Here is a 23,694-nt window from a genome sequence, read left to right as displayed (position 1 = left end):
TTTTATTTTTTAAAAGAATATTAGTTTTTACAATTTAAATATTTATTCATTTTTTATAATAATTAATTTGTAATAATATCATACCGGGTTAAATACTAGTTATAACCACGACCAACATTTTCCCATTTTTCCTCACACGAGGTTGAAGTAATCAACTGAAACCTTGAATTATCGTCTAAATGAATGTTCTAGGTTGTAATCAAATACTGGAAACATCGAATCAACAATATTTAATCAAACACACACACACACACACACACATATATATATATATATATAATCTGTTAAAAATATATGAAGAATCAGCTAAAAAATTGAGCTTCAGTTTTTACTCATAATAACTAGAAATTCCCCGTAGATCTTTCGAATTTGAGCTCATATAAAAAAATTGGAGCTCGAAATTATGCCAAATCTGAATTCAATTTTACGAAGAAACAGATAAAAGTTCATTTCATTTCACACAAATTGGCTTCTGGACAAAGTAACTGTACATTGTATTTTAGATACTTACACACAAACCTTAACTTTGTTACATCGACTGTAGGGCTGCCAAACACGCACCTTTAGTTCTTTCCTCGAAGGAAAATTGCATGTATTTACACAAGTTTTGATCGGAAAAGGAAAATCGATAGTTTCTATGAGAAAGCTTCGCCGCGAAGTTACGTCCACAATCCAAAATTACTTCGATTGATCCAAAACCAGAAAGTATATAGGTATTAATAAAGGATCATTGTACGTGTAGCGGAGGGAGGCGGAAACGAACCTGAGACGCCGGCGATTTGACGGCAACTCCATGCCAGCAGATTCCTCCGCGGCACATCTCGTGCCCGTGATCGCGAGTCATCAGCAAATCCGTTGCCTTGCGCGACACATCGTACGTGAGGGTCGCGATCAGGATCGCGGCCACGACCAACGTCGAGAGGATGAGCACGCAGCCGCTGCTGAAGCTACGTCCCGTCGCCAGACCATACGCCTTCATCACGGCGATCACCACCAGGTAAATCAACGTCAAGTTTCCCACGACTACGTCAGAAATCGTCATGATTTGTTCTGGAGCTGGGAACCGTGGTGGGTGTACTAGATATGAGTGTAGCAAAAACATAATCGTGAACGAATACTATGTTACACTTCGAGTATTTCTCTTGTTATTGATTAAATATTAATTATCAACTTTCATAAAAATACGACAAATTTATTGAAATAGAAGAAAAACACTTTCAATATAACATAGACTAACACGTGAATGAGACATTTGTTTTGTAGTGGATTGTGAACTATGATGAAATCAGTAAAAAGTCAAGAATTTGGCTTTAATTTTATCTACATCACTTTTTCATCTTGTATATGATTCTATTTATTTTGTAGGGACGAGTTTATTATAATTGAATTTGGAATCCAAATTCTCATTCCAAATTCAAGATCTCAGGGTTATATAATTGGTTTAAATGGTAGTGAGACAATTTCTTTTACACAATATAAACAAATATGTATGAAACATATTTCAGAATATATAATATAGAAGGAGTTGTTATTTTGGGTATAATATAGAAGAAATGCATCACACAAAATTTGGCCGGAGTTGCCAGACTGATGACTATTTACAATGCAAATTGTGGTCCATAAACGCAATAATTTTACCGATTAAATTAAAGTAATAATTAATTAATTATATAAATATCTTCGTTAAGCATAACATGTGTGGGTGGGGACAACGGCTTTCTCAAAGCAAAAATTGCATCTAATTTAACAATTGATTGCAACTCCTCCCAATCAAAATCCTTGGCCCCACATATTCCAAAAAAAATATTCCTTGGTCCACCCTAAGGAAAATTTATAATGAAGATATTTTATTCTAAAATTTTATGATGTGTCCATCACAGCTTACAGATATTAGTGACATCTAGATTTTTAATGGAAGGAAGAGGAATTTTGCAGTCATTATCTGAGAATAGCTTTTTTCTGTATATTGATGTAATAGAAAGCATGCTTGCATTTGACATTTCTTCGTTAAATTATTGTAGACATCCAAAAGTTTTTTTTAAAAAAATTGATGTTTGGGAATTTGTGTTTGGTCACAAACGCAAGAGAGATATTATACGGGTGTGTAAGCAAACTGGATCAGGTCGATGAAAATTTTAAGGCTCTGATTCGATATATTTTAGCTTTATTCGAAACTTAGAGAATTTAAAATTTTTTGTTCAAGTTTGGTTCGAATCAGGGCTCAAGTTCGAGTTTTGAAAAATAGATTCGAACATATCTGTAATCTATTTAAGCTGTTACTCGGAAAAAAAATGGAAGGCGCAATATCTATTTATATATATAATAATATTATTTGTGCTCGAGTTCATATCTAAAAAAAATTCAAACATGTTGAAGGTCTATGATCATATCAATGTCAACAAATGTGAGGGAAAAAAATGCATATTGCAGGAGGTATTAAAATACACGATACATGCATTTAATAGTTGGGTGGACCTATATGTATGGTTTGATTAGGCTTCACCCGAAATTATTTATAAAGTAGATGTGGTTTTACATATAAGGTTGGACCTATACGTGTGGTTAGATTAGATTTTTATATTTATTTTGTTGTCCCAATTCAATCTCAACCCATATAAGTTGTAAAGTGTATATTAGTTTAGAATAGGTCTCTTGTGAGACGATCTCACAAATTTTTATCTGTGAAATGAGTCAATATTACCGATATTCACAATAAAAAGTAATACTCTTAACATAAAAAGTAATACTTTTTCATGTATGATCCAAATAAGATATTCGACCTACGAAATTGATCCGTGAGACCGTCTCAAGTTTTTGTGATTAGTTTAATGGAACCAACTTTTTATATTTATTTGTAATTTTTTATTTCTGTTCTCTCAAATATATTAATTCATTTTCACTCGATATTTTTCCAAAAAAAAATATATTAAAAAATAGTCTAACATTCGCTATTAAAATTAGAAAATATTTATATTATCACATTTAGGATAATAATATATTATATTTTGTCATCATTATTTGCAAGATTGATACTCAATTTTTTTTTATATAATAGATTAACTTTATATAAAAGGTATCCTGACCCATCTATTTAAAAAAAAATTAAATACACATAAAATTTAAGCCCCCGATGATAAAATCCTATTACATACTGAGAAAAAAATTGACGCTCTTTCGGGTATTGTATTTGAGATTTCGAAGGTCTGAATCAAACTTAAAAACAGTAGCGAATCGCGAAGTGCAGAAGACTGCAATATCGGGAAAGACCATGGATACCATTTGTTCCTTCAGACTCTTCATAATTTGTGTTAATATCCCATGTTGGTGTGAACGGGCCGGGCCGGGCCGTTACCATGGATTTGGTAAGCGATTAATGGGCTCACACCCAATAAGAAAAGGTTTCCGAGAGATGGGCCTGAGCTGAGATTTGTCGGACTTAAATTATATATAAATAATTTAATATATAGATAACTATCCGTGAGTAGTCAGGATGGCCGAGTGGTCTAAGGCGCCAGACTCAAGTTCTGGTCCTCTAACGAGGGCGTGGGTTCAAATCCCACTTCTGACAATTTCTTTTTCTTTTTAATTTTCTTTTTTAATTTAAATTCTTAATAATTTAATACTACATTTTTCATTCGATTTTGTATATGATTCTAGGTAGATATCTAACAAATCAAATGGTGGTTGAATAATTAAAATTTCAAAATTATAGGAAAATGAAAATATATCTATATACTTTTCATAAAAAATATATATCTACATGCTATTACTATAACAACATGTATAACATGAAAAATTCTAGAAAAATACAGTGGGGAAAAATGGAGAATGACATAATTCGAAAAGAGAAATGATATATCATACGTGTACAATAATGATTACATACACGGTTATAGACTGATTTTCGAGATAACAAAATTATCTCAAATATATTTTTGAAATTAAAATTCATTTGGGATATTTTTGTAATCTAAAAAGCAATATGTAACCGTGTATAACTCTCATTGTACATACAACATAATTCAAAAAAAAAAGATACGTTGTCTGAATTCCTCATTGGGTTGAAGAAAGATGAATTAATGGTAAAATATTGAACACAAACACCAGGTGATATCGTGTAAAGAGGAATCTTCTACTACCTCACACGTACCTAACATATTCTCCGAATTCAAAAACTATAATTTGATGCATGGATTTATTTTACATGTAGACATGATTCTTGGAATAGAAGTGGACCACAAGTTTTTTAAAAATTAAGCAAAAACTTGTGTGAAACGGTCTAATTCTGTCGTATTTTGTGAGACGGATATCTTATTTGGATAATCCATGAAAAATTATTACTTTTTATGCTAAAATTATTATTTTTTATTGTGAATATCGGTATCATAATTTTTTCTTAAAATTTATAATAATTACTTCACACATGTTTTCATAATTTATATATAGATATGCACTTTGAATTAATGCGTAGAAAATGCATGTAATCGTAAAAATTATTTAATTTTTTTTGCTTCACATTTAAATATCAATTGTCCCCGTACGTATCCCTTTAACCAATTCAGCAGCCCAACATGCAAAAAAAGGAAAAAGAGAAGCAATAGTAATAGATGAGGAGGATTGTGGGTTTGCTTAGGATAAGATTTCACTGAAATGTCTGTCACTAAAGATTTGGTATTCTGACATTCTATTTGGTATGAAAAGTTATTTAAAAGACTATGTTACTAGTAATGGGTTGTTTTTCGGTGTGGATTGGATAAATTAATTATTTATATTTTGATGTAAAAAAGGTTTAGATTCGACGAAAATATATGACAAACTAGAAATGGGTTGATCGATGATTCCGTCATAATCTAAAACATTTTATATAAATTATTTTTGTGGCCATAAAATTTGTATTATTCAACAAATTAATTAGCATTTTGTCCCTTATCATTGAGGAAAAAAGGAATTATTCAGAAATTTAATTGTCCACTTGTATTTTTTTATGTCTATTAGGTATTATATATACGAAAGGAAAAAAAAAGTTTAGTGGTTAGTTGGTCTATTTTTTGAATGTGTGAAAGTAATAATATTCTTTTTTAAAAAACTTTAATTAAAAATATATTTTTATATAAAGCTAGTAGCAGCACCCAAATAAATGTTTTTTAAAAGGTTAATTCCATATATATATGTATATATATATGTAAAAGGGTTAATTTCATATCTGGATAAAGATTTAATTTTGTGGTGTATACATCATCCGACATAGATAACAGCGTAAAAGGAGAAAAAAGTGCCCCAAAAAAATTGCTACTCCAAATTCACCATTGTCGCAGTTTGTACCAATCTTCACCTCTTTTTTACAAAAAGCCTAAAGTATCGAAAAGCTTGCTCATCAAGATTATTTCCTTTACTTTAATTTGACGCTACGGATCATATAAAAACATAAACTTTGAGACTCGATAGCTAAATACATGGCATTGAATCATAAGCCGGGATGATAAAAAACATACCACGACTAGAAAGTAGAATTGATACAATGAATTCTTTCATTAGACGTGTCTATTATGAGGTCACGTACCAATCCTTAATAGTTAGTTTGAAACAATATAATAGTTAAACGATTAATATACTACTACGGCCTTGATGTTATGTTATTCAAGAATACAAGTAACAAATGTTTCATCTTTCACATTTGTACATAATAAACAAAATCAAACATTCATTTCAAATAGATTACTTGTTTTTTTCATTTTAGCTTCATGATTTTTTTTGAGTCCAAATAGATACAAATAGCTGAAATTTGTGACATAAAGTTGTGAGTTTCAGATATCAATACATTTTAATTAGATATATTATTTATGCCATATACGAGAAACAAACTAAAATAATAAATACAGATACAAATCATTGAGATTATAACATAAATATACAAATTTTAAGTATAGACTGAATCAAATTATATATAATTATTAATTTTAAGTATGAAATGCTAACAATTTTTTTCGGACGATAAGGTACATGTCGAAAATAAGGTACACATGTATGCATCACATATTGTACCAAGTGACTTAAATTGAGTATCAATCAACTTAAATCAGATATATATAATATAATATTTGGATTATTAAGTTCATATAGTTGAAATGTACAACATGTGAGGTCAAAAGTTTAAATTAAGATTTTCTAACATGAGAACTGAATTATAACTTATATTTGAACTTAGAGACTAATCACAATTAACCATATACTTCCAAATAATTTATTATACATATTTTGCTATCTACTAATATTTAAGTGGGGACATGATTTTGGGTTGTTTTCTTTCTTTTTTTGAAAGGTGTTGGATTCTTAATTTCTAGTTTTTTTTTTTTAAATTCTAATTTAATTTATGCATGGACAACTCTATCTATATAAGTACGTATATTATATGGTCAAAAAGGAGCCAACATGTTGCTTTATTTACGTGAGAAAGAAGTGAAAGATTATTGTATTATCTACTCTTTAATCCAAAATCTTGAATAAATTATAAGTTATAAGATCACATGCACGCTGAATATTTAATAAATAGGGCTACGTATTTTTTTTCTTTCGGGGTGCTAATTAATTAAATGGATAATAATTTACGGCTTCAACTCATTACATTCCTTAAATTTGGCCTTTGTTTTGATAATAATAAGATGCTAGTTTTTTTTTTGAACTCAGAATGTCGTATATCAAAAGTTGTCCTCACAATCGTGGGAAATGAAATTACATAAGATATCTGGAGGGTGACTCATAATAAAAGGATTAACATAAGATATGACCTCTCGAGCAAGAGTATGAGCCACCATATTTGCTTGTCTTCTAGCGTGTTGAATTTTGAATGAAGGATGCCCGTCGAGAAGTTTACGGCAAACACAACGTAGGGAATGCACTGTACGTACGTATTAAAGTATGTCTATATTTATAAATTATACCTGATTTAATTTTTTTTGACGATCACATCTTGTAATTTATTGAAAAACTAAGATGTCATTTGCTACAACATGAATCAACCACGGAGGAAAATTCTCATTCTCTCACGCGAAATGGGATGAGGATTAAAAAAAACATTTTTTTAAACAATAGTTTTCAGACAAAATTATCATATATAGCATAAAGATCATATGTAATAATAATAACAACAACGATAACAATAATAATATTGGCAAATGCATGGGTGCCTCGAATTTGTCAAATTTAATATTTGTTATTGTTCTTTACAAAATTGAGAGCTGTTTTTTATTTAATTTAATTATTCTAATTGTGTTTTGATCAATATAATACTTAGTCCATAGCAAAATTACACTGGAGAAAAATAAATTTCTTATCCATCCCAAATTAAGCCACGATCCATAATCTTATCAGTCAAACACGAGACGTAGGGAATCCACTGAACCGGGGTGATAGGTGAAGGATGTATTTTGATTTTTTTAAAAAATTTACCAAAGGAGGTGACCGCCGGTTCAAGTATGCATACGTTTGAGCCGTCGAGAGTCACACACATCGTTGGTCATTATCTTTCGCTGCGTATTGAGAATTGAGTAAACTTCTGAAGTAATGCGGTACTCTCACTACAATAATAAATAGTTATTGTGACACTTTTTTGTAGACACTTTTAATTAAATGTTGTTGCAAATACTTAATAATGACACTTGTAAAAAATTAATAATGTGTAAAATAAAAAAACATATTACATTAGTTATCCTGACATTTTTAATTGATGTCATTTTTTATATGGAGGGAAACAATTTTTTTCTCACATAGTAAAAAATCATTAAAAAACTAAAATTTGTCACTATAAATAAATGTGTGAATATTTTGGTTGGATAAATATTAGAGGAGGTAAAATAATTGTTTCCCTCCATATAAAAAATGACATCAATTAAAAATGTCAGAATAACTAGAATTGTCATTATATGAATAATTAGTAACACGTATGAAGTTGTCATTAACATCTTATAATGACATTAAAAAATTCCAGGAAGTTTAAGACGACATTGGAATATAAGACATTTGTTAGAGGTGTAACTAAAACTTAAATGTCACTAAATATTGAATATGATGACATTTATGATTGTCACCATAAGCATTTATTCTTGTAGTGTCTATAAATATGTTATTAAGGTAAACCACACTGGACAAACCATGTACAACAGGTTTACTGGAAAAAGTATTCATAAGAAAAATCAAACTCATATTCATTGGTCAAACGTTCACTTCAAACGCTAAATCTAAACTTTTGCATATACATTCTTTGACCTAATAGTTATGTGAAATGTAATTATTAATTATATCTAAAGCATTAAAAAAAATAAATAAAAAAACGTTAGAGTGAAGTGTGTAATTAACCTATCGAAAACATAAAAAAAATAGTCGAGGAATATAACTGGAAACTTCATGGATACATTTTTCTGATCATTTTTATGGATGTAAGGTTTAATTTTCCAATTACATGTAATAACTTGTTTCACTCAAAATGTCTATAAATTGCATTTTTAAGTTAGCAAGTCATTGAATTATATATTAATTGCACTTTTCGAATATATATATATATATATATATATATGTATATGAAACTTGTTACCCTCGGCGCATGGTATGCTGGGCGCCTGTACAGCTGGCGCCCAGCTGTGTTTTTTTTTTAAATTTTTTTTAAAAACATTTTTTTATTTAATTAACATATACATCATAGGCTTCAAAATCCACATTTTTTGTGACCAATATTCGAAAGAAGAAATTATTTTTTTTTGGTCATTCACGCACGAAAAATCCGAAATCGAAGAAATCTAGAAATCTAGAAATTGGGAGTAAATCAAGAAATCTAGAAACAAAAAAAAATGTTTTTTTAAAAGTATTCTTCTTTCGAATTTCTAAAAAAATTCTCCAACGATGAATTTTTAAAAAATTTCTGCTTTCGAATTTCTTGTGATTTCACGCACAAATTGCACCTAAAATCGAATTTCACAAATTGCACCTTAAATCGAATTTCACACCATATATATCATAGGCTTCAAAATCCACATTTTCCGTGACCAATATTCGAAAGAAGAAATTTTTTTTTTTGCCATTCACGCACAAAAAATCAGAAATCGAAGAAATCTAAAAATCTAGAAATATAGAAACTGGGAGTAAATCTAGAAACAAAAAAAATGTTTTTTTTAAAGAAAACACAGCTGGGCGCCAGCTGTACCAGCGCCCAGCATACCCATATATATATTATTCGGGTTCGAGTATCTAGGACTTTAAGTTTTCTGTAATTTAAAATTGATTCAATTTCATTACAAAGAAAGATTAGTAAAAATTTGTGTGAAACGGATATTTTATTTGAGTCATCCATGAAAAAATATTATTTTTTATGCTAATAGTATTACTTTTTATTGTGAATATCGGTAGGATTGACCCGTCTCACAGATAAAAAATTCACGATATCTTCTCACAAGAGACCTAAAATAACATTAAAAAAACAAATATTATATTTTAAAATAAAACATATCACATAAATTTTATTTAAATAACAAAAAATAATATATTATCTTTCATTCCAGATTTAATTCAATTTCTATCTTATTTCGTAATGTGTTTTAAATTACACAAACTATATTATAAGTTACTGTTATTGACACGAATTATAAATGTTCAATACGATCGATAATTTTTTTGAATCATATCAAAATTATATTTTATTATCATAATTTTACATGGAAGATATGAAATCATTTCAATGAATTTTCTTAAATTTTGTGATGTCTAATAGTACAATAATTGTGGACAAGTTGCTTAGCAATGTCACGAGTCACGACCTTTACCAACTATTTAGAAATATGAATTAAATTAATTATATGATCACTCGTCATTTTATTTAATAACTTATCCTATGAATTATTAAATCCAAAGTTTATCATCGAACGATTGATGACTCCAATTGATTGTTCCCGAGCACTTTCCACCAAAAGAAGTTAAAGAAAAAATTATATAATTTTTTTATTTTTGCAATTTGATGTTTAAAAAATAAAATGAACCGGAGCTGTCATATTCATCCATAGAACATAAATTAATTTGATGAATGGAAAATATTTCATTTGAAATTAGTTCGATGGGAAAATTATATTTTTCAGAAAATCTTGTTAAATATTTTGTTTGATACAAGGATAAGATATTAATTAATTAAAAGTTACATATATCTTTTTATTTAACGTTTCCATAACTTATTATAATTATAAAATATGTTATACACATTATGGATTATCATCCATATATAATATATAATTCAAACAAACCCTAATTCAAATAGTATGAATAACTTTTTTTGTGTCGAGAAAAATCGCCAAATTTTCATTAAACTTCAGCAAATATTCGATAAAAATGACTTCTTTTATAAAAAATTGAAACTAAATATTTGAAAAAATAAAAATATACAATATATATATCATATTATATTAATATATTATATTGCAATCAACATGCGTCTACGATGACACTAGTAATTACTTCATTCTTTTCTTATTTAGTATTAATTTTCATACTCTTTTACAAATCTACCCTTATTTAATTTATTTTTGATTACTAATTTTCTCATTTATTTAATAAATCATTCTATAAAAAAAGAGGTATAACGATAAATTTATTTATAAAATTAATTTTTTCAATAACTTTCTTAATCAATGTAAAAACACACACAAACTTAAATATAGGGACGAAGAATTAAGTATGCTCTTGTTCATTTTCCTGTGCCATTAATTCTCTTTAATGATAATTAATTAACATAATAAAAGGAGATAAAAACGCGTAAACCACATTATCTTTGGGGAAATAATAATTAAATGAAAACCTTTTGCGCGCAAAAACTAGTGATCGGCTGTCGACGTAACTAGAGGGTAATTAATGCTACAGTATATATATAGCAAAAATTTGTGTGAGCCGATCTCATATGTCATATTTTGTGAGATATATCTCTTATTTGGGTCATCCATGAAAAATTATTACTTTTTATCCGAGTATTATTTTTTATTGTGAATATCGGTAAGGTTGACCCGTCTCACAGATAAAATATTTGAATTAAATAAATCATGTTAGTCAAATAAATTATATTCGATACAGATTGTGCGACAAGCTCACTTGAAGATTTATTGACAAAGAGAATCAAACTCTTGATAATTAATCTATCATTCTTCTACTCCATCAGCTCAAATAGAGATCGATAGACAATGTTCTGCTACATAGCAACATGATTTTCGACAAATATGATTCAGTTTCCCGTAGATCTTATATTTCAATTTTCCACCCTTGGATTTAGAGGATCTGGTAGATCACACATTGCATTAACTTATATAAATTTTAATTTTTATTATAATTTGCTTTTAGACTTTTAACTTTAGAAGGTTTATCAGAAAGCTTTATAGCAGCTTTAAGACATGGTAGAAATTTGAATTGGAAACAATCCCTTATGAAAATAATTCAATCTAGTCTGACACATGGTCCAATATATTTTGATGTTTATCCTACTTTATCATTATCACTGTCTGATATTAATATATTAGATTCTTTAACATTAAATGTTAAACACATGGTTATAATTATACTCCTGGAACAGAGGTCATATGTATCTGTTATCGTAATTATTATAAACCATTATTTACACTTAATCCTATATGTAAAAGAATAGATAAAAAATTAAATGAAACTATTCTCGTAGAAACTAATTTTAAATATGTTAAACATTAAATAATTTATATTGTTTGATTGACTCAAAAACTAGATAGAGAAAGAGGGAGTTGAAAAGAGAGAATTTATGTAAAATAAAAATGATAAGATACACCAACTTACCGCTAAAGGATTTAACTTTAATATATAATATAGAAAGAAAATTGTTATAACAGAAAAAAAATCATAAAAATTAAATATTTTTAATCGTATTAATAATTATAGTGTCTTTACATTCTTAAATAAGATCATTTTGTTTTTCTTCTTATTTTTAATTAATAAACAATTGGTTGATTTTGTAGTTTAAATGGTGTAAAATGCTAAAACACTGGCAAAAGATGATGTTTCAATCAAATAAAATTTCACTACGGCGCACGTAAACAAAATAAATAATTTTTTTTCACCAAATTATCTTTATAATCCCTAATCTACCAAATAAATATTCCTCTCATTCCCCATATATCAATCATTTTTTTTTTAAAAAAAAATACGAATCAAATCTAAAAATACAAAATAAAGACTTTAAACGTGTTTTTACTATATTCCTAATGCTATCTATCTATCACCAAAACTAAGCAACCTTTTTTTCTCTACCATTCCATCTATTTTTTTGCCTTTCATCGATCGGTCTTGTCTATATATGACTCAGGCTGATCGAGTTCTTCGTCACATGGGCCCCCTATCTCGGGCCCAGACGATGTCAGGAGGCCCACATAACCTCTTCCTCCATAACCCGACAGGATTAGATTAGGTCAGGCCCACTGAAATTACAAACGATGACGCACGAGCCATAATGCCGCAGCGATGACTAGGGCACCGCCATACGTGGGCTGTTGTGCACCGCCACTGACGTCCAATGCGCCTTGGTACACCATGGCGCTGTCTATGGGTTCGCTCCGATCCATTTTGGCCGGCTGACGAGGATTTTTGACTGCACAAAAAAAAATGAAAGAATTTAATAATTTGTATGTCAGAGATGACAGATACGTTGTGAAATGACCGTTAGTTTTCTGACGGGGGGCAACCGAGTCGTGTCGGCATACGTTAATAATCCTTTTCGTCTAAGCAAAATGTGTCGGCGGTAATGATAATCACAAAAATGGACTGCTGGTTTCTAAAATTACCACTCGAAAATTATGAATATTTTTAGTAACATAGTAGACTGGATAAAAGTGTAATGGACAATTTGGTAAAAGTACCTGGTGTTGGGTGAAGGGCAAAACATGACGATGTAGTCGGCACCGGTACATGTGAAGGTGCTGGTGGAATCATCGTAAGCGTAGCTGTATGCTTGTGGGCACGCGCTTTTGAACAGCTGGGAGTACTGAGTCGGCTGGCAGGATTGCGGTGTGCCGTACGCGCCTACGCAGCAGTACTCGTCGTTCCCCAATGCCTCGCAAGCGCTCTTGCACGCCACGCGCTCCCCGCCGGAGCTCATCACCTGGAGGGCAGACGGGCAAGCACTGTTCAGATCCCTTATACATCCCGTGTTTGTACAGTTCGTCCCGGATCCGCCCTGCGGCACCAACAGTAACGGGATGTTGTACCCGTCCACGAGGCTGACGTCGTAGAAATCTTTCCCCCCGTAGCCGTTGAGGGTGAATTCCGCCAGAGTTGCAGGCGGCGCAGCGCCAGACCCCGCGCATTCCACCTTTCCGGAGCCACAATCCCCTGTGACGCAAGAGAATTTCCCGGTGGAGTCAAAACCGCACTGTGTCCTTCCCCAGAAACGCCCACCCCAAGACGCCGGTGCGCTGATGATTTTCGTTTCGCCTGTTTGCAGAGAGAATCCTGTTGGCTCGAGAGATGCGATACCAGCGTTCGATAGAATGCCTGGCCAGACCGTGAACGCACACTTGTTAACGAAGGTGAATGTACCAGCTGAATATACTCCTATAAGCGGCAAATCATAGAAAAAACTCGCGTTAATTAATCAAAACTGACACAGTCACAACATTAAATTGCTCATTACAGAAATTAATTAATCCAGAAAAATCTTTATCATTAGTCAATGGAGGTACCTGAAACAATGGAATTTGAGAAAATCAGGAGTACAACATGCAAGTAAAATCTCCCCATAGAAGTGGGATGTCCTTCGATTGATGGATAATACGAAAGAAAAAGAAGAAGGGTGGCGGAGAAAACCTTCTTCCGAACAAAAATGAGAGGGAAGAGATTGGGGAATTTCACAGGCGGTGGCAGAGGGATTTTATAGGCAGCAGCAGGGGAAGACTAGTTGGAGGCGGTATGCTATTGCGGGACCCGCCGAGACCGAAGGTGCATTTTAGAAAATGCAGTGACTTTATATTTCATATTTTTTGAGATAATTACGGATTACTGTACACTCAATTTTTTACTTCATTTATTATATATTTTAGTTCGTAGAATATAACGTTCAATTTTTCAATATCATATTAATATTATATCAATATCACATTAATAAAATTACTCAAAATAGAAAAATAAAGATAATTATTGAGAATTATAATTAAAAATACATAAAACCAAAATCACAATAAAATAAAAAATAAGATCAAAAATACAATTTCTCAAAAACATAAATAATAATTTCAAATTCATGCACAACTCTATTTTGTATTATATTTTACGTTACATATTTAAATAGTATATAACAATTTCCATTACTTAACAAATGTTGAAAAGTAAATATCATTTATACCATATATATTTTTCTTGTTCACATTTTTTATTTATTTTAAAATTTTAGAATTATGGTGTTACCGTCTTTGAATAGATAAATTTTATTTGATCCTGAAATTTGGACTCTGAAAATTTAAAACTCCCCATCCAAATTATAATTTTAATTTCAGACAACTATTACTATTTACATAAATAATATTTTAAAATATATTGCTGATGCGTTGAATGTAGTATCGATGGACGACTAATGATGATCTTGTAATATTTGAAAAGTTGTTGACCTCCTAGTTTGAACTCAGGGGATTACTGTTGTTTCTAGTCATATTTGATTGCTTTGCATATAATAATTTTCATACCACACGCTCTATTGAATCTTTGCTAGCAATTTGTAAATGTTTTCTTTTGTTGTTAAAATTTAGGTCACGTCTAGATGAAAATATTTGATTCAGAAAGATATTTGAAATGACATTCATACAAATACGAATGCATTTCAAACAGTCAAATAGATTTTAGAGTAAGTTTTTTGTGAGATGTGTTCACGAATTTGTATCTGTGAGACGAGTCAAACCTATCGATAATTCACAATAAAAAAAGTAATACTCTTGGCATAAAAAGTAGTATTTTTTCATTGATGGTCCAGATAAGAGATCCGTCTCACAAAATACGACCCGTGAAACCGTCTCACAAGTTCAGATCCGGTAAACTAACATATGGTACCAAGAATTCAAAGTCTTTGTTTGCCTAAAATTTTGAAGTCCGACAAGATGTGATCATTTATTTATGTAATGAAATCGTGCAGCGTGATGGTAAAACGATGTTTTTTTTTTTCGTCAGTCACGTGAAAATTAATCACAGAACGATATTCTATTTAATGAAACTTCTGATTGGACAAAAAATAATCGTGGGATTGCGCATCCATCCACGTTGCAATGTTTGAAGCGGTGGATGTCAAAAATAAAATAAAATTAGCCAAATGCCATTCAATCAACCAAAAACTTTTGGTTTTTTCTCTGATGTGTGAGTACTTCATTTTACAAAATGTTTTTATTTAAATTTAGATTCATGTGGATGAATCATGCACGTGAAGTAGTTGTTTATTCGTATATTTCTTACAGAAGAACAAAATTATTTCCTTCTTTAGTCAATTTAGTATGTTCTACCATATTTGGCATTTGATGCGTGTATATGCAAAAAAAATCTTTTTTAAATAATTTAAAAATTGTATAGATTATTTTTATACAATAGATTTTTTTAAATAATTGGTGTTAAAAGAGGACTTCTTGTTTTTTTAAAACAAAATTGGGAAATTGATTATTCTAGTCTATTTCAAAGTCATAGTTTCAAAAATGACCTTCTTTATTACACATTTTGCATTATGTCTTATTTAATTAAAAAAAATCCTAAAATATCCTTTTTCTATGAACACACATGTTTCATTGATTCATTTGTTTAATTATCTATTATTTCTCTTTAAGAGTTTATTTAACATTTGTTCTGTTTTATTTAATTTATAATATATTAATTTTTTTAATACTACTTACTTATATCAATAAACATATTTTAATAAAATTATGAATTATTAGTCTGAATTAGTGCATACGAAACCACCAAGGTTATAATATTTTAATTACGATTGTTGCTCATCTAAAATAATATAAACAAAATCACCAATCACTATGGTTATGAAACATAATAAGTACATCAATGTGAGTTTATACAAAATATAAACAAAAAATCTGATGGTCTCAATTAAATCTATACTTTACTTCATGCTAACACAGTTTATCAGTATGCACAACAAACCTTCAAAAAATAAAATGCATAAAAAGATACTCGACAAAAGAATTATCTCAAATTATCACCACTCTATGTCCACACGCATGGAATTCATAAGATTATTCGAAAAATTGCGAAAATCAACTAAAGAGTGAGATAAAAAAATTGATGGTGAATAAAGTTTAAATGATATGGAATATCTATGTAATTTGATATGATAAAAAGACTATTTTGGTAAATTAATTTAACTGAAAACTAAAATTGATTAGAGTAATTGTGTAAAGTCTATTTAAGAAAATCTCCCCATATATCGTTTATTTATATGCTGGGGCGACATCCCCTCGACAATTATTTCTGCTTGAGAATAATAAGCAGAAACAAGTCGCTGTCCTTTGCGAAATCCTTATGAACAAATCCCACAAAAAAAACGCGACTTCTGCTGCCTCTCCTGCGGCTGCTGAGTGGTGCCAACTTGCATTCACGGCAGATAACGGCCGTTGTCAAACAAATTGTTTCTTTTAAAATAAATAAATGTCCTTTCAAAATAAATAAAATAGATAAAAATGATTCATACGTATGGAACTTTTTAACATCTATAAGATATCCATTGAATCATAAAAAAATTACTCACAAGTCCGGATTACCGGCTAAGTTGGACCAGACAAGCTTGTGAGATTAGTCGACGGTTTGGTTTTACGACATCGATCGCTCTCAACTAGGGGTAGAAAAAAAATTGAATTTTCGATATACCGAGGTTATCACATCGAAAAATATGGAATTTTTATCGAAATTTTTGGTATACCAAAATATTCGGTATATTAACGATATGAAATTTGAAATTTCGAAATAATATATATAAATTAAAAAATAGATAATATTTTTTAAAAATAAAGTTACATTTTTAAAAAAATATAAGGTATATTTTTGCTATAAAACGATTTATATCGATACCATATCAAAATAAACAATTTAACTTCTGTTTGAACTCATCATGTTGGAATAGTTTAAATCAAAGCTCAGTGAAGTAGCTCGACTCATAGTTGAAAATTTAAATTGTGGAGAAGTTTTATCTCCGTCGTCTAATCTTACAGCTAGCTAGAAGACTGGATGCTGGACATCGACTTGTTAAAAAGCTGACAGGCTTTAGAAATTACATGACCTCAGACATTATTGCAAAGATAGCTAATGAAGAAGTCGCACATGTTGCGGTTGAAGTTCATTGGTGTTCATTGATATCTTGGATCTCCACACATGTTACCTTTTGTGTTTATTGTCTTGATGGATTTGTTTTGTATATATCTTTTCGGGTCTTTGAATGTGTTGAGGGATTTGTTTAGTAATGGTGATCACTGATATTGGAATTACAAGAGAATGAATTTTTTTATATATACTTTCGGTATGATAGTATTTTACCGATATCATAATGAAACTTCGGTATACCGATTTTTCAGTCTATCGAAAAGATTGTACGGTAACAATATCATTTTTCTCGTAACGATATTTTCAATACGATATTATACCGTACCGACCACCTCTACTCTCAAAGGTTGATCGAACATAGACAGAGCTAGTTGTCATTTTTAGCTATAAAAATATAAGTTTTACCCTATCTAGATATGATTAAAAAATCAATTTTTTTTTAATATCAAGATCGCCCCTTAATTGAGCGAAAAGACCAGCCTAATTAGTATATAAATAATTTTCATAGTGTTTTAATTTTCTCGAGAGGGACTTTTGATGACATAAGTAAGCAAAACATACACTAAGGCGGATGAATTGAGAAATTGGTTGGCGGCTTCAACTGTATGCTTATACTTAACTCCTATTGTTGAAAAAGTCATGCTTGGTGACCTCTTTTACAGTTGACATGTAATTTTTGACTTCTCCAAAATCCAATTTCTTTTTAGAATTTTCAAACTCATTATCGGATAATGTTTGTTTTTTTTAGCCAATATTTCAGAGATCCCGACAAGTTATGTTATATTCGAACGAGATTAAAATGATTCTCATGCTATTATTATGTATGAAGCATATGCAAATTTAATTTCTTTGAGCTGTAATTGTGTATATCTAAAGGTAAATATTATTGAAGATACATAGAATGAAAACTCAAATAGCAGTCTTTAGAACTCAAAATGATAAAGATTATTAAGAAGGGTGTTTATATAGTTAGGAGAACTACAAAAAGAATAAAACGACTAATCTATTTTGAGAGTTAATAGTAAAATACTCAAACAAATATATAATATCCTTATTGATACACCAGGGATGAGCCCATCCAAATCGAGCTCACACCGGATCATGGGCCCCGGGCCCATCTCTAACCAAGGTAAAAGGTCCATGACAGACCCATGTATTCTCCTATAAATATCAGGTATAAGTTTCCAACTCATTCATATTCAATATATTATTTTTCAGCGGTAACCTTAGCTGCTCCCCTTATATCCTCAGTCTCTGACCTGAGCGTCGGAGGGGCTACGCCGAGACACCCTTCTGGCCCCCTTCTAACGGTCTTATTCGTGATTTCAGGCTCAGGGCAATCTCGAAACCTATGTTTGGACTAGTGACACTTGCTGGAATCGGACCATAAATTTCCCGTGAGTATCACTTATATTTTGGGTACATTCGTGTTCGGAGTAGCATCTCATTGACCGGATAATGGGTTCCCACAAAAGATGGAAAAATTTTGATTTGTTATATTAAGGATTGCATTGTTTACTAAAAGAGTTCATTGAATCAAATACTTGGTTAAAATTCAAAATTTGATGTCGTAAATAGGATAATGCTTTGAATGAGCAAATTGTTGGTAGATTTCAATCAATCGTGACCTGGAATTTTCACCAAGATTGCATTCTCACACGCATTGAATCCTCGGATTCTTAATGAATGCGATACGAAATGCAAGTACCGATCTTATTTTATTTGTTTCGAGTTCAATTGTCTTGACCAAGTAGTGCGTACACAATAAAATAATGTAAGATACGAAATGCAAGTACTCGTGTTGATTTTTTATTCTAATATTGAAACTTGAAGGCTATCTAGAAATCACTTGGCATGAAAATGTTGTCTCCCTTTCTTATTTTAGTTTACTGCCATTTCGTTTTCAATGAATATTTTCTTTCATAAGAAATGTAGGTATACCAATTTTCCCCACCTCTTCCATGCCAATCCTTTAACAACATCTTTGCCTCTGTTCCGTCACTACTGAATATGATATAATCCCCCGTGTCAATATTCAACGCAGTGCTCCTTTATCTTTTTTCTCAGCATTCTACTAAATCCAAGTTTGATTATTTCAAGAAAGATAACTTGATGACTCAAATTTTGAAAAAGTAATGCCTAGACTTTTTAGCTCCGGCTCGAGAAAGCTTGAAAGGGAATTCCGAGAGCCTTTGAGCTTCAAGCCATGAAAGAGGAATCCGAGTTGCATCCTGAAATAAGGAAGATGTTGGTAATCTTTTTAAGCATATACTACCATGTCTGTGTTCATTCTTTGCATTTTTAATTTTTGTTACATTTATATACTGCAGAAATGACCAATTCTCTATATCTCAAGCCGAGACTCAACCTCTAGCATTGGTTAGCTTGAAGTCTTCTACTACTCATTCATGATGTTCAAGATCGTGGTGGCAAATTGATGAATAAAAAAAGTGTTGGAAAATTTGATGCTTAATGAATGAAAATTAAGCAAATAAATCAATGTATTTGATTGGAAAAATTCGAAACGAAGAACGGAAGCTTAATGAACGAATATTAAGTTCGGTGGTTCTGAAATAAACTCGCAACAAGTTCATCAAATGTTGAACGAACTTAAAACGAGTAGTCGGAACATGTAAGGGACGAAAATCGAAAAAAAAAAAGAAAAAAAAAAACTCGGCATGAACAGTAGCCGGTGCGCACCCGCGCGCGGGTCTGCGCGCATGTGTGCGCTCCTGCCAGTGGCATGCGCGCACCTGCGCGAGGGCCGGCACGCGGGTGCGCGCGCCAGACAGTGCGCGCGCCTGCCGAGCGCTCTCGGCAGGCGCTACCGAGCGCGAGCGGGCGTGCGCCCCTGCGCGTACAGACGCGTCCCTTCGGATTTTTTCAATTTTTTGATGGTTTTTCAATTCCTTTGACATTGTTTGATGCTTGTGATCAGTTACAATGGCCAGGAGACACACCCTATGAATTAAAGATCATGTCTTTTCATTTGAAAAACATTAAATGCATGATTATTTAAAATCAAACACAGATAACATCATATGCATATAGTCTTCTTCCTTCTTCTTCAAGAGAAGTTCATCCATTTCTTTGTGAAAGAACTTGAATAATTGAGTGCTCATTATTCAAGTGTTGTAGTTGTATCTTGGGAGAAAATTGCCACAAACTCTAGCGCATTGTGAGGGCAAATTCTTCTTAAGGACAAAGTGTACAACACTTGCCTCTACAAAGCCATTTTCATTGTTTTCTTCTTGTTTTCCCTCATATTTGAATACCCCATACAACAATCTTAAGAAGAATTTTGTATTTTGATCATTTGCAAGAAGAATATCAATGGCATCATCTTCTACAACACCACATGCAACCATTGCTCAAGGAGAGAAACCAGAAGAGTTTTCTGGTGCGGATTTCAAGAGATGGCAACAAAAGATGCTTTTCTATCTCACAACCTTGAGTTTGTCAAGGTTCTTGAAGGAGGATCCTCCCACTGTTGCTGAAAACGAGACAGACACCAACATGAGGGCCGCTTTGGATGCATGGAACCAAAGTGACTTCTTGTGCAAGAACTACATCCTAAATGAGCTTGACAATGCATTGTACAATGTGTATTGTCAAGTCAAGACCGCCAAGGGACTATGTGATATGCTTGATAAGAAATACAGGGCGGAGGATGCGGGCTTGAAGAAGTTCATTGTTGGAAGATTTTTGGACTTCAAGATGGTGGACTCAAAATCTGTGATGAGTCAAGTGCAAGAACTACAACTTCTCTTGCACGAGATTCATGCGGAAGGAATGAGTCTAAGCGAGTCCTTCCAAGTTGCTGCCATGATCGAGAAACTCCCCCCATTGTGGAAAGATTTCAAAAATTACTTGAAGCACAAAAGAAAGGAGATGGGATTGGAGGATCTCATTGTGAGATTGAAGATAGAAGAGGACAACAAGAGCACTGAGGCCAAGACAAGTAAAATGGTAGCAAGGGTGAACATTGTTGAATCAAGTTCTCAAGGGAAGAAGAGGAAGTTTGAAAAGCAACCACAACAAGGCCAACAACCACCAAACAAGAAGAAGTTCAAAGGCACTTGTTATAACTGCGGAAAACCAAATCACATGGCCAAGGATTGTAGGAAGCCAAAGAAGGGAAATCCTCAAGCCAACGTTGTTCAAGAAAGGTCGGTACCATTTGATTTTTCTCAACTTGATTTGACTGCAGTTATTTTGGAAGCAAATTTGGTGGAAAACTCCAATGAATGGTGGGTTGATACGGGAGCAACTCGACACATATGCTCCAACAAGGGGATGTTCTCCACATACACTCCATCGACCGGGAGAAAACTTTACATGGGGAACTCCGCTACGTCTGAGGTGGTGGGCACCGGCAATGTAGTACTGAAGATGACATCGGATTTGGAAATAACCCTTGTTGATGCACTTCATGTACCAGGACATAAGAAAGAACCTCGTGTCGGAGTCTCTGTTGGTCAAACATGGGTTTAGACTAGTATTTGAGTCTAACAAAGTTGTATTGACCAAGAATGGTCATTTTATTGGAAAAGGATATCTCGATGAGAACCTTTTCAAGTTGAATGTAATGGCTATACGCCAAAGTGTTGTTGAAAGTAATAAAGGAAAAAGTTCTATTTACTTGCTTGAGTGTTCTCATTTATGGCACGCTCGTTTAGGACACGTAAATTTTAATACCTTGCAACGTTTAATGAAACTTGAATTATTGCCTAAACACAACGTCGATCCAACACAAAAATGCGAGATATGTGTTGAAGCAAAAATGACCAAAGCGCCTTACCACTCGATTGAAAGATGTACAACTCCTCTAGAATTAATACACACCGATCTTGGTGATTTAAAATTTGTACAAACCAGAGGAGGGAAAAGATACTACGTGGCATTCATTGATGATAATACAAGATACTGTTACGTATATCTTTTGAGGTCGAAAGATGAAGCTCTTGAAGCATTCAAATGTTATAAGACCGAAGTTGAGAATCAACTAGGCAAACAAATAAAAAGAGTTCGAAGCGATAGAGGGGGCGAATACGGAGCACCGTTTGATGAATTCTGCACATCTGTGGGTATAATTCATGAAACGAGTGCTCCTTATTCACCACAATCAAATGGAATTGCCGAAAGAAAGAATCGAACTCTGAAAGATATGATGAATGCTATGTTAATAAGTTCAGGACTACCCCAAAACTTGTGGGGGGAAGCAATACTATCGGCTAATCACATCCTGAACAAGATACCCCACAAGAAAAATGACAAGTCACCTTATGAATTGTGGAAATGTCACAAACCTTCCTACAAGTACCTTAAAGTGTGGGGGTGTCTAGCTAAGGTTGAAATACCAAAGCCTAAACAAGAGCGGATTGGACCAAAGACGGTCGACTGCATATTCATCGGATATGCACATAATAGTAGTGCCTATAGGTTTATAGTGCACAAATCTGAAAATGCAGAAATGAATACGGGCATGACAATTGAGTCAAGAAATGCAGTATTTTTTGAAAATATATTTCCTTGTAAAGAGAGGAAAGAAAATGGTTCTAGCAAGAGGAAACTTGAGACGGAGAATGAAGGTCAAGTACCTACACATGATTCAACTCTAAATGAAAATGCTATACCATTGGAAGGTTCTTCAAATGAGCAAGAGGCAAGAAGAAGCAAAAAGGCTAGAATCTCAAAGTCCTTTGGTCCAGACTTCCATACTTTTATGTTGGAGAATGAACCAAAGAACATACAAGATGCTCTGGCTAGCCCTGAAGCTCCTTACTGGAAAGAAGCCATCAACTCTGAAATGGATTCTATTTTGCAAAACCATACTTGGGAACTAGTTGATCTTCCACCAGGTACCAAGCCATTGGGATGCAAATGGATATTGAAAAGGAAAATGAGAGTTGATGGAAGTATTGAAAAATACAAAGCTAGGCTTGTGGCCAAAGGCTATAAACAAAGAGAAGGTCATGATTTCTTCGACACGTATTCACCAGTTTCAAGAATAACATCCATTCGTGTGCTCATTGATATTGCAGCTTTGCATAACCTTGAGATACATCAAATGGATGTAAAGACAGCATTCTTAAATGGTGAACTTGAAGAAGAAATATATATGGAGCAACCTGAAGGCTTCATAGTTAAAGGACAAGAAAGAAAAGTATGTCGTTTAATTAAGTCACTATATGGACTTAAACAAGCGCCCAAGCAGTGGCATGAAAAATTTGACAATGTAGTATTGTCAAATGGATTTAAGATTAATGAGTGTGACAAATGTGTTTACATTAAAGGCACTCGAGAATCTTATGTGATAGTATATCTATATGTGGATGACATGCTAATAATGGG

General features: G+C 32.2%; 1 protein-coding gene, 1 non-coding gene and 1 pseudogene across 2 annotated transcripts; 1 reads left to right on the top strand and 2 right to left on the bottom strand.

Moving 5' to 3' along the window:
* Positions 1-727: 727 nt before the first annotated feature.
* On the bottom strand, positions 728-1,042 carry LOC142550740 (uncharacterized). The gene has a single exon (XM_075659810.1). It carries the CDS (start codon positions 1,040-1,042, stop codon positions 728-730), a length of 315 nt encoding a protein of 104 aa, XP_075515925.1.
* Positions 1,043-3,484: 2,442 nt separating this feature from the next.
* Positions 3,485-3,568, top strand: TRNAL-CAA (transfer RNA leucine (anticodon CAA)). The gene has a single exon. It is a non-coding gene; the product is annotated as a tRNA-Leu (tRNA).
* An 8,477-nt stretch (positions 3,569-12,045) lies between these two features.
* LOC142551628 (thaumatin-like protein 1b) lies at positions 12,046-13,900 on the bottom strand (annotated as a pseudogene).
* Positions 13,901-23,694: the final 9,794 nt, after the last annotated feature.

Source organism: Primulina tabacum, chromosome 7 (genome assembly GCF_025594145.1).
Source record: "Primulina tabacum isolate GXHZ01 chromosome 7, ASM2559414v2, whole genome shotgun sequence".
In the NCBI taxonomy this organism is placed as follows: Eukaryota; Viridiplantae; Streptophyta; class Magnoliopsida; order Lamiales; family Gesneriaceae; genus Primulina; species Primulina tabacum.
Note: the sequence above shows the minus strand (reverse complement) of the source record. Positions and strands in the feature narration are given on the sequence as shown.

What these genes read in the sequence shown, in the direction of transcription:
- LOC142550740 (XM_075659810.1), bottom strand. Translation starts at nt 1,042, where the DNA reads ATGACGATTTCTGACGTAGTCGTGGGAAACTTGACGTTGATTTACCTG.